Source organism: Amia ocellicauda, chromosome 9 (assembly GCF_036373705.1).
Source record: "Amia ocellicauda isolate fAmiCal2 chromosome 9, fAmiCal2.hap1, whole genome shotgun sequence".
NCBI lineage: Eukaryota > Metazoa > Chordata > Actinopteri > Amiiformes > Amiidae > Amia > Amia ocellicauda.
The window spans coordinates 24,171,332-24,183,698 of NC_089858.1; the positions used below are offsets into that span (position 1 = coordinate 24,171,332).

General features: G+C 42.0%; 1 protein-coding gene across 3 annotated transcripts in view; it reads left to right on the forward strand.

Annotated features, from left to right (window-relative positions):
* The window catches only part of zfhx3b (zinc finger homeobox 3b), a 171,753-nt gene that overhangs the window by 64,833 nt on the left and 94,553 nt on the right, over window positions 1–12,367 (forward strand). For all 3 annotated transcript variants that reach the window (XM_066713793.1, XM_066713795.1, XM_066713794.1), the window contains exon 3: window positions 2,048–2,544. In XM_066713793.1, coding sequence (XP_066569890.1) covers window positions 2,048–2,544 — 497 coding nt within the window. The remainder of the gene's footprint in view (window positions 1–2,047; window positions 2,545–12,367) is intronic.

Here is a 12,367-nt window from a genome sequence, read left to right on the forward strand (position 1 = left end):
ACCTAAAAAAGAAAAACAACTCGCCATGGGTAATCCTGTTGTAGAGTGGTATGTTGTGCATGTGCTACAACCCCAAAGTTTGCACAGGCTTGTCTCAAACTGTCGTGAGTTCAAAGACATTAACTAGAATTGATTGCTGTGACTAATTCTTTTTTTATTTCTGCCATCTGGTTAATTTTCCTGCAAACGTTTAATAAGCATGTTACAGAGGGCTGCAGACAGGCGCTTGAGATGCGTTTCTGAATCGGGTGTCTTGTAGACGCGCGTGCAGACACACGCTAACACAGTCCAGCACACAGAACCGTGCACACAGTCAGCAGCACATCCATCTCTGGAGTCTGCAAGATACCTGTGGAACTCTACTACACGTACTTGTTTTTTTAAGTAACAACTCCGCAGAAATTACAGTTTTTAATCTAGGTATTTGGTCTGAAACACAAGATAACAAAACCTGACCTCTCGTATTGTAACCCAAAGTCTCCTTCTAATCCTCAGCACTAAGGCAGATTTGGGGAAGTTAGTGCCCCTAGGCTGTAAGTATTGTGTGCTCCGCATTGCTTTGTTTGTGAATATTCATCTTCGCACAAAAACCCCTCGGAAGCGCAGGTAGTATATTAAGATCTTGGACACCGTTGATTTGATTTAACTATGCAGTCTCCAGCACTGAGGTTTTGCCACCTTTCGAAGTTGCTGTACCCCATTCAGGCACATTTATTTTCCTTGTAATCCACTCCTTCGTTTTGCCTCAGAAGGGTAGTGTAGTTTATAAGGCTAGCAAGTGTGTTCATATGTTAGCATCGCACACAGCTGTCCCTTCACATGCAATATTTAAAACATTACATAATTTAAACATGCAGCACAAAATCAAGTGTGTAAGGAAAGAAGTAGAATTTTAAATTTACAGTACAATTAGTTATGTATAATTCACACTTAATGGATTCACAAGTAAAACAAAGTATAAGAACACTTTGAGTGTAAAGGGATAGGGGGGTGAAGGAGAGGGATGAAGGGAGTGGGAGAAAGCAAGCAGCTAAAGAGTGAGTGAGTTGAGCTCTGAGTGGTTTCCGAGGGTTCACAGAGGTCTCCCGTCTGGCTGTAAAAACGCAGGTAATGGAGAAAAGTCGGACTGCAGCCTGCATACCAAGGCAATAAATAAAAACGGGCCGCTGGAATTAATTTAGTGTAAAGCCAGGCTGGGTCAGCCAGCGCTTTCAGTCTGTGCAGTGATAGATTAAAGATCAGGGAATGAAAGTAAAAACTGAAAAGCCATTCTTTCCTCTTTTTTTTTTCTTACCTTGTTTTGTTTTATGGAACCTGCTCCTATTTCTGTTAAACACCTGGCCTTACACAGAGTACGGCCTAGTAACTTAGGTGTCTGTATTGATTTAACAATGATCGGCCGAGAGAAAGGAAGATTCCAAACAGAGTATTTGTTTAGTGAGGGACTGGCTTGGTTTCTCAATAACACGTGCTTGGGAACTCTTCAGTCTTCTTGTAGTAATAAAATACTTAGCCTTTTCTTAGTAACTCAAGTCTGCTGGAGTTGATTTTAAATCTGAACTGTGGAACTTTGCTGGTCCAAACAGGGTCATGTGTCAAATCTTAGCCCTGTGTAGAAAGTTCCTATTCCTGTGTAAGTTTTTCAGTTTTTTCTTCCCCTCAAAGGATGAATAATCTTGATTTAATAAAATTAGGTATATAAACACACTGACACTTTATCCTCCGACATATATTTGAACAGGAGAACAAATGCTCTCACGGATACGGATACTGTACTGTGTAGGGATTTAACTCCACGCCTTCCAGTTCTCACCGGTAACTTCAGAACACAAAAGGAAGTTGATTTCAATCCTGGCAGTAAACCAAGTTGTAGGTTTTATTTAAAGAAAGTAAACTATTCCAAATAAGTACAATAAATATAAACAAGTAACTTTTTTTTTTTTTCCACTGTGTTCCCAGAAAGTGCCCTACAAGTATATAAAAACATATTTAAAACCCCGTTATTTACATCTGTGTTTGTGTCTGTGTGTCTGTGTTGTACCTGCAGTGGGCGGCGAGATTCCTCTGGATATGCGACTAGGCGGTGGCCAGCTGGTGTCTGAGGAGCTGATGACCCTGGGGGAGAGCCTGTCCCAGACCAGCGACCCCTCTCTCAAGCTGTTCCAGTGCGCCGTGTGCAACCGCTTCACCACTGACAACCTGGACCTGCTGGGGCTGCACATGGGCGCCGAGCGCAGCCTGCCGGAGGAGGAGTGGAGGGCCGTGGTGGGCGACTCGCATCAGTGCAAGTTGTGCCGCTACACCACGCAGCTCAAGGCCAACTTCCAGCTGCACTGCAAGACCGACAAACACGTGCAGAAGTACCAGCTGGTGGCGCACATCAAGGAGGGTGGCAAGGGCAATGAGTGGCGTCTGAAGTGCGTGGCCATTGGCAACCCCGTCCACCTCAAGTGCAACGCCTGCGACTACTACACCAACAGCCTGGAGAAGCTGAGGCTGCACACAGTCAACTCCCGCCACGAGGCCAGCCTCAAGCTGTACAAGGTGAGTGCCGTCGTCCCCAATCAACCCACACTTTTTTTTTTTCAGGGTCTTCATTCTACTGCCATATGTCATAGGTAATCTGCAGGCATATTCTGTGGGCTGCCAAATGCAAGCCTACATTCAGAGGGGGAGAACAAAAACCAAGACCACATTTATCATAATTGTTTTTTTTATTTATTTTTATCTTCAAAGTATAATTTGTAACTTCCATGCCAAGTACAGTCTTTCCAACCCATGTCTTTATATGCATTCAATCATTATACTACTGCTTTCGTTTTTTAACATATTATATCTGTCTACCTCTCTATCTATACATCTCTCTCTGTGATTTTGAACTGTGCCTTTTGCCAATCTAAAATCTGAAGGCTTAATTCCAGCCTTGTTGGATCATTACTTGATTTGGTTTGTTTTCCATCCAGTGGCCCAGATCAGATGAGGAAGGAGAGAGGGGTGGATGGGGAGAAGGAATGAGCAGATGAGAGTACAGGAGAGATGGAGAGGAGACATTGGGAGGGTACAGACCATGTATAGTGGGAGAAGTGTTCAGGATAGATGGGGAGATTAGATAGAGCTGGAAAGGAGGGCAGCAAGTAAGGAAAAGTGCAGAAAAATGAAGGAAAAGAAAAACTGCAGAGAATGCAGAGAGCCAGACAGAGAGAGCACTCCGGCATACGAGGGAGAGAGCAGGTCTTGAGAGCAGCGGATGAAGAAGTGTGAAAAGACAGGGTTTTGTGCTAATACTGCTCCAGCAGGAAGGCAGAATTGTTCTCGACAGCCTTATTGATTTTCGCTGGACTTGGAGCTTCACCTTCTCCTCTAATCATTCCATAATGGCCAGTGGATGAACACTCCCTGAACAAATCGCCATAAATCTAACTGGCCTGATTCCACTTACCTACCCATCTCTGTGTCTGCGTTGGTTTCATACAACGTTTAACCCAAACTGGCAGTGTAACACGCTTTGGGAAGAGGGGAGTGTGGGAGTAGAGAGGTAGTGCGCGCTCTCTCCAGCCGCTCAGTTAAACACTCACACTCATGCGTTCACACAGCTGTTTATGGCTGTCCTTGTGCAGACACTGCCTGTAGTGTAATGAAATCAAGATTTTCATTTTGAAGTCATGAGCATTTAAGCATTATAAATAATGAAAATTTGAAATCAGCTTTGAATGGATGCAGATTTCTAATCAGCTACTTCCTTTGTTTGGACCAGAAAAGTCTGGCTAGTGACAGATATGGGAGTAAGAGTGCCACAGTTTTCCAGTCTGGCTCTCTCTCAAAAGCTGGCCGACCTGTATTAAAGGTCATAAGCTTGCCTCGCTGTATTGATAATCGTACCTTTCTGCATCTGCCCATCACAATAGTTCCTGTTAGTATTCACAGATTACTCAGATATAAACTTTCTCTTTTAAATATCTAAACACCCTCAACTATAAATTGCTTGTAAATCTACTCTAAAATAAACTCCTGCAAATAAATAAACAAATACATTTTTAAGTCATTTTCGAAAAAGCAGATGAATGCGAAAGATTGATTTACACACTAATTAAACTATTAAGACAACCCAGGGGATGTGAACACAGATCTACCTTGAAGGGTCGTCTATAGGAGGCCTTGTCCTCCAGGCTGGCTGCCCTGGCTGAGCACTGGCAGCCACAGAGGGAGAGCCGCGGGCCCGGCACTAATCGTCTTCAGAGCTCAAGCCCAGACACGTAGCCAGGATATTTACAAATACCACAATGATTAAAATATGTAACACAATCCCTCAGACACATTAGCTGCTCTGTGGATCGAGCACAGCCTTGGAGCGCATTTGGGTAGAGCTATATCATCAGGAAAGAGTTGAGGTTTCCAGATTGGTGGGCAGGCATGCCAAGTTTCGCCACCACAGTGTGGCACCAAGCCTGGATGCCAGGGGCAGTTGTCTTGCTTTAGATAAAAATACACATTTCTGTCATCCTTGTCTTCGCCTCTCTTTTGTTGTTGTTGTCATCATTGAAAGATTGTGCCGAGTGATTTGGAGTTGCGCCTGTCATGAAAAGTGAGTGATGTGGTTGGTTTAGCAAGTTAGGCGTTTTACACTGCATGGGAGTCTGCATTCAGGCTTGGTAGGGTAACTGTGAAATAATCTGACTCTTTCAATATGATATATAGATATTTATTTTTGAACTGCATACAAAGTCTACATGCAGTGGCTACAGATTTCAATATGTTTCAAAACGGCAAAATATTCGAATTTCGTTCATCACTATGAACATAACATCTTGAACCTTCAGACTGAATATTGTACAATCACAAGGAAGCATGTATGATCAATTTAGACAGGCATGCACTAAACAAAGATGTTCACAGCCTAAGCAACATGATTATTTGATTTCATGACTCACAAATGATTAAATATTGTGGGCATGGCAAGTACAATGAGCCCAGCTCAGTTGCAGCTGCGTTGGAACCATTCTTGTCACTGTAATGGCTCTTTGTTTTTGTTTTAAATTCCTGATATGAAAATGTTGGAACACCGTTCAATTGCAAGCTACCATGCAACATGCAAATACCTTCATACGGGAGAAAAAATACAAAATTACTTATTTATCTATTTATTTTCTCATTCCACGGAGAAGAAATTTGAAGTTAATATATATATTTTTTGTAAACTTTCGTGGGGGAAAAAATACATCATCAAGTCGGCATAAACACAACGTAAGATGTGGGAGCTCCTTTGGACACTTTGCCCAAATCAAACTGTTTTGCATTAAGCAGCCCCTTTGTGTGCACAGCTCCGTATAAATTGGAGCCTGTAATTACTGGAATTAAAAAGGAAGATTTAAACTGAGGGCTAAGCTGGATGGGATAATTTGAGAGTCTGTGGTATGCAGCCCATATTAGGGCTTTCTAAAAATATCCCCCCGCATATCGGAATGTTCCGAAAGCCTTCTGAAAGCAAGAGTGGCGTGTCCTGACCACACGGACCACCAGAGTGGGAGTGAACCTGCCTCTCACTGTGTCGTCTCGACCAGGGACGACAAAGACGGGACGTGGTCGGAGTTACTACCCCGCCACAGCTGATGCAAGAATGGCAGAGCCCATTTAAAAAGAGGAAGAAAAAAAAGACAGATATTTATGGTGAACTTTTGCCTTTTGTTTTCATTAAAAAACACTTTCCGCTTTCCATAAACATCCCTGCCTCACCGTGGGTGCATTATCAGTGGCAGCACGGTACTGTAAGTCACATTGATCCAATCTGCCTGTAAGCAGTGAGGGACGAAGAGGGGACAGTTGCTCAGTTATTGTCCATTAAACTGCAGATTAAGTCACTTTTTCTGATATACCTGTTTTTTGTAGTGCAATATTCCTTCACCAGTCAGTTCCAAGAAAGACTAATTCTTAGCGTCACTGCTTTAAGTTTCCAGGGTTCCCTCCTTATTTTTACTCATTAGCAACCATGTTGAGAAGTTTCCTCCCAAGGTATCTTTAGCTACCGGGACTTCAGCTTCCTCCCCTTTACAACGGGTGAGGCAATCCAAGCCACAAAGGCTGGTTCATGCTGTAGTCGGCAAAACTAGCACATAGTCGCATAGTCTATATCTTATAGCTTAGATTGAGTGGAAAAAGAGCTTTGTTTTCCAAGTGCAGATTTGTTTGGTACTTCTTTCAGATCGACTGTTTTCCATGAAGAACTATAGGGTAACAATGAATAGATAGATGGGTGGGTAGGTAGGTAAATAGACAGGTTAGATTAAAGGATTATCCTTTTATTTTACCCTTCCTTTCTCTTTGTCTCTTATTGAATGTGTGTATATGTATACATACACACATGCAATGAATAAAAAGTTTATTATTGCAATATAAGACTGAATTTCCACAAAACTGATTTCTCTGTGTGATTATATTGAAAAGCAATTGATGACGGCGTATTCTGTAGATTTCTCACATCAGGTTCCTGATGGTTTGGTTTACTGGAGGCTTTCCTCTCCTTCAGCCACCTGTGAGGTGTATTATGAGCGTGCGGCCCTGATGAGGGTGGGGAGGCCCAGCCCCGGCCATGGAGCAGCAATGTCCCCAGAGCTTCACCGAGGCAGTGAGACACAACCCCTGGGCACTCGCTGCTCTGCCCGGGCAAGAATGAACTTGGAGGTGGGGGGGTTGGGGGCGGGGGGGCTGGCCAAGAGTGAGCTCAGAGCCCGGGGTTGGAGGAAAGGAGGAGCGCTGGGGTTAGCTGGCTACCTTCCTTGTCTCGGGGGCCGGTGCGGTCTGCAGTAATTGAGATTGATTGGATGTTATTTTTCCTCTTGCAAATGTAGTCCATTAGCTTGGCACATGCATAATCAGTTTAGAGTGCAGTTAACTGAATGTAATCATGTTCCTCGGTGTCTGCTCGCACAAAATCCACTCCAGATGCAGCTTGGCTGAGGAGAGAGGGGAAGAAAGTGCCGTCACTATCACATGGGGAATCTTTACTGATGACCCCACCCCCCCCCTTTGTTGAGTACATTCAAACTCATACAAGCTACAGAGACTTTCATACTTGTGTGTGCAAACTACAGTGTCCAATGACGTGTCCAGAAGTTCCAGTGAAACTCCCCAGTGACCAAAATAATCCCCCAAGAGTCAAATCCTTAAATTACATACAAACCAGTATTGGAAGTACACTGTCTTTTTTCTTTTTATTTATTTCCTCCGAATCTGATCATCACATTTGTGCCAACAGGATCCTAACTGAGGAAGAGTCAGGTGTACTGTATAGGGTTTGAACTGAAAACAATTATGAGATTTGAATCAGTGTTTCAAATAAATGTCTTCCACTATTATATCTTCTATTCATGATTATAATCATCATCGTTCTTAACAATTATGCTACTAATAACAATAAATTAGAGTTGTGATGGCTCTAGCTAGACATTTTTTGTTATATGTATATGTTAAATGCCAAGTCATGACAGAGCATACATGAATCTGTAATTTAATGTACTGCTTTTCTAATTATTTCTGATAATTGCTTAAGTGAAATTACTAAACTGCAAAGCTAGGAGGAGATGTTATAAGAAAGCCACACCCTGGTTCTCTAGACACACCTCCCAGGCATCAATCAGGGGAAGAGAGAGAGAGAGAGAGAGAGAGAGAGAGAGAGAGTCTGAAAGGGAGGTTCATTTAGACGAGATGCTCTACTAATTAGCATGGCTAGCCAGCAATTGTTCAGTAATAGTGCTCACTGGGAAAAGGTTGCTGGATTCCTGGAAGCTTTGCTTTGATTTACTGGTACTATCGCGCTAATAAAGCACTCACTCTAAACTCACCGGAGCTGTCACTCACACAGTCAACAAGATTTCCCTGTCCTTAAAGCAACAGCAGTAGCTCTGCTCACTCACAACTGAAATAAGGTCCTATCTGTACATAGAGCCGTGCCATATTAAAATGAGCAGATAATGCAGATATGTTCAAATGCCATTCTTGAAATTGAGCAGACCTAAGATATTGGTCTCTAGTTGCTTGGCCTTGTGTGTAGAGCATAAAGCCAATATGTAAACCAGTGGTGCATAAGCACTTTGAAGGAAAGCAGTTGTCCCTTTGGGGAAGTGCTCAATTTTATGTGGCAAGGCTTTATATTTTTAGGACAGTTGTGATTTTCAGTAAGGTCTTACATTGAAGTATAGTAAAGACTTATTTCTGCTGTTCCACAAAACAATCTAATCCATGCTAATGCTGACCCTAACAAGATCCATAATGCCTCAGCCTGGCCTCCCACTCTGCCTGTCCTGGTTAAACAGGCTGCTTTCATCATGTGGGACAAACTTGGACTCTAAATGCTAATCCAACCCGATCAAATGTCTTCAACTCTTAAATAAACAAACGTCTTCATGTAACTTTCATTTAGAGAACCAAGAGGCATTCAGACTTGAGCAGTGCAAAACGATTCTATTATGATCCATTTTATTTGTTTTCTGTAGCTCATAAACTATATAGTTGGTTGTTGTTTTTAATAGTTTTTCTTTTTATTATTATCATTATTACAAACGGTCAAGTGTACAGGACAAGAGCAAAGCTTTCTGCTCCTCTTGGTGAGCAAGTAAGGCGCTTATCCTATTATCTGATGCCAGATCAGCGGAAAGAAGATTGGCAGCTTTTGCTGAGAGAGGGAGCCAAGCTCATTCGCTCCCCTGTGCAGCAATAGGCCAGCAGACTGTGGGGTTACGACACGGAGCAGCTGAGTTTGTGTAAAGGGTTTGTTGACGGCAGAGGAGTAATGGCGAAAAGCCTAGCCTAGGAGGCCTCTGTTCTCTCCTGCAGGCAGGGTGTGGTCCCCTCTGGCACCATATCATCCCTCTCTCTCTCTCTCTCTCTCTCTCTCTCTCTCTCTATATATATATATATATATATGCTTTACTCTCTGCCCTCCCCCTCCTATAAGTTGATAAACAAGACAAATCCCCCTCATACAAAACTACCCAAGATTGGATTGTAGGGCAGTGGGTGGTCTTGTGTGCAAACCATGCTTTAGGTTAAATATCTTTAATCCAGAAAGCCTGAAAAACTAAACAGCCTTCCCAGACCAGACCTGTTTGTCCAACTCCGCCACCACCATGAAACTCATTGCACTTCCCTATAGTTCCCTTTCTTTACTCTCTTAATGGCATAAACTTCCATAAATAAATGAAATGTGGATCTGTAAACAAGGAAGTATCAATAATATAGGAGCATGCTGACAAAAATGGCCTGAAATATTTTACTCCCTTTAGTCTGTGAAGAAATTAGAAGAAGAAAAAATTATGAATTCCTTTCAACTTAATGAAGGAAAAACTGTGTGAGGGGACAATTACATCTTGGAGAATTAGCTCCTGGTTCATAGACAGACCAGCGGGTCTCTTTTCATTATCGAATCAGTGTATCATCTAAGTTATCCCAACCTACATCTTGTAAAGATTATATTTCACAAATATCTGTCTGTCTGTTTAATGTATGGATGTTAATAAGAGGAACTAATCTGTCCTGCTTCTAAACAGAAAACTTTTCCTCACCTCTTATTCTTGCCTGTTTGACCACCATTGAGAGGTCAACCCCAAGACCCCTGGGTTCCAATGAGTAGGTGAATGCTGGGCCCTTGCAATAAAGTGGAGGCCAGTTCTCCTAACTCTCAATGGCAGCTAAGCCTGGGGATGGAGAGTGAGACAGGCCGGCTTACTGGCTCACCAGCATCAATACAGAGTGGCTTAGCGACCAGATTAACGGCCTCAGTGTGGTCAGAGCTCTAAACTCCACTTCATTCTCCATTCAGACGGCTGCAGCCCAGCCCACAGGGAGAGAAAGGAACTGAAGACCGCAAACAGGAGACAAACAACGGGCTGAGGCTTATTTGCCTTTAGCCTGAAACATCTCGATAGGAACATTCATAAAACAAGGTGTAAAGGGTTATTGTCTAACATAATAAATATTTTGATTTACTATGACTATTTATAATATAGATATTTACTATTAATATTTCGTAGTCTATCTATGGAGAAGGAGAGGTCTTGTGCTGAAGGGATTGACACTCTTTAACGGAGTCAATCTGAAGTACTAGACAGTTTGGAGTTTGGAGTTTTTTTATGTTCTTTCAGAGACAACTCTAGATTTGCTATAACCAGCAAGTGCAGCCCAGCCGGGAGGGGGGATTGGGTGAGGAGAAGGGAGCTTGAACTTCTAGTGGGAGATACTGAAGGGTTGGGCTCCACAGTCAGAGGGTAAAAAGTCAACCCCCACCACCAGCACCACCCCCACAGCGTTTGTGGGCCATAGAACCATCTTATTTTTCGGCTAATTGACGTCTGCTCCAGTCCGGGGGCGAGGGCTGGGAGCACTAAATCAGCCGATGTTTTGGGGGGCAATGTTTTCTCCAGATGTAGTCTGAAGATTTCATCCCTTTGTAATTAAGCAGCTCAGCCCGGGGTGTCATCTGGTTTTTATTGGGGGCCTCTGGAAAAAATCATTTCGCACCTTGTTTTCTCATCACGGCCTTTATTCTTGTAAAAAAAAAAAAAAAAAGTATAAAATCGAGAAAGGGGAATAAAAAAAATTCAAAAAAGGAAAGAAAAAAAAAAAAAAACTTCTTTTGAATGCCTGTATGGAAACGGCTGGGTATTGATTTAGGAGGTGAGGGGGGTCATTAAACTTGCAGGTAATCAAAGAAACGTGCTGAACAATCTCAGCCACAAAAAAAGGTAGAATTGGAATCCACACAGATTTTTCCCAAATGTTATCTTTTTTTTTTTTTCTTTCTCCTTTCTTCATCCTCATGTTCTACTTTAAGCTCTGGGATGGGGCTGATGGACTACAGCACTATCCATGGGCTCTATCACGGCGTGCCTTGGCCTTCACTTTTATAGCCCCCTCCTCAGCGCACTGCCTTATCTTCATCAACCATTACCCTGGCAGTCCCCACACTGCTGCCAAGCGTACGAGAAAAATATCCTGCGTCTGCAAACAAGCATTTCAGAAAAATATTGCTGAAGCCCCGATCTAAATGGTCTTAGTTTCTTTTGGGTGTAATCTAAACCGATCACCAGTACTTAGACTTATGCAGTTTTAAGCAGTCTGTGTCAGGCGAAGATACTAACATTTTACAATGATTTTCATGTATTTTGTTATGTTTTTTTTATTAACTTTAAGGACCTGTTAAATTTCCAGCGCTGGCTGACCCTATTTCTATTGCCTTTTTGGGTAGCCATTTTAATCAACACGGTGGCACTCCAGCTATTTATTTGTAACTGGATTTATCAAGCCCTGAATATTTTGTAAAATCTTCATTGTTTTTATGTCCTTTAGTTTTTTATACTGTCTTTCTCCCCAGACCTGCTCTCTTCCTTACTTCCCTCCCTCTTTCGCTTATGTGGCAAACTGAAGGGTCAGCTTTTCTGGGCTGCTATTTACTAGTCACAGCTGGCGAGGGAAAAAAAGAAAGATTTCTTTCACTTTAAGCGGTTTCACACATTTGTGTTTTATAAAGAACTTTTCAAATCGCCACTGTGATTTATAGACCTATAGGGTGCCCTGTCAGTAACCCTTTCGGTGCCAAGTGAAGGTTATTTGTAGTTTTGATTCTCTCGCATAATAGGTGTAGCAAAGAAGAGGAAGGGTGTAATTCTGATCGTTTGATCTAGGATATATCATTTTGTTCATTTAGTTTATCTACTGTCCAATACATACATTTCAAGTAATTCAATTTAGCCTTTTACTCCTCTACGAGAAAACCTTTCATAACATGAGCACATTCAGTAAACACCTGATCTAAAATTGGTGTCTATAAATAAAACATGTGAAGTGATTAAAAGTGGACTCTTTCTGGGTGGGGGGTGGGTCTCTAGTGCGAGTTTCCTTCATTTATATGTGTCATGTTGAAAATGGCCCCATTCCAGTGATTTAAACAAAAAGGCTAGTGAAGTGTGCTACTGTATAGATTAGTTGACTGGAAGAAAGTGTCTCTTTAAAACCTTGGAAGATTTGAACTAGGTTTTTCTTTTTTCTTTCTTTCTTTAATTTGGTGATGAATGCTTGCCTACAGATTAGCTTAAAAAGCGAATAAATGTATCGACATTGGTCTGCTTTAGTCTTTGACTGGGAATTACTGGGCTTTCTTTGCATGTAGTCAAGACCAGAGCTTTTTTTCCAGGGCAAAGCATAAAAGCCTTACATTATGAACACTGCCATAGCCAAATGACAACAATAATGCCACAGTAGTCTGCAATATCTTTGCACATCCAGAATGTAAATGGTTATTTAAATCATGTTAATATTAAATTAACCATTGATAGCAGAGACATTGTACATCTTATTAATGAGTTATAAGAATCGGTCT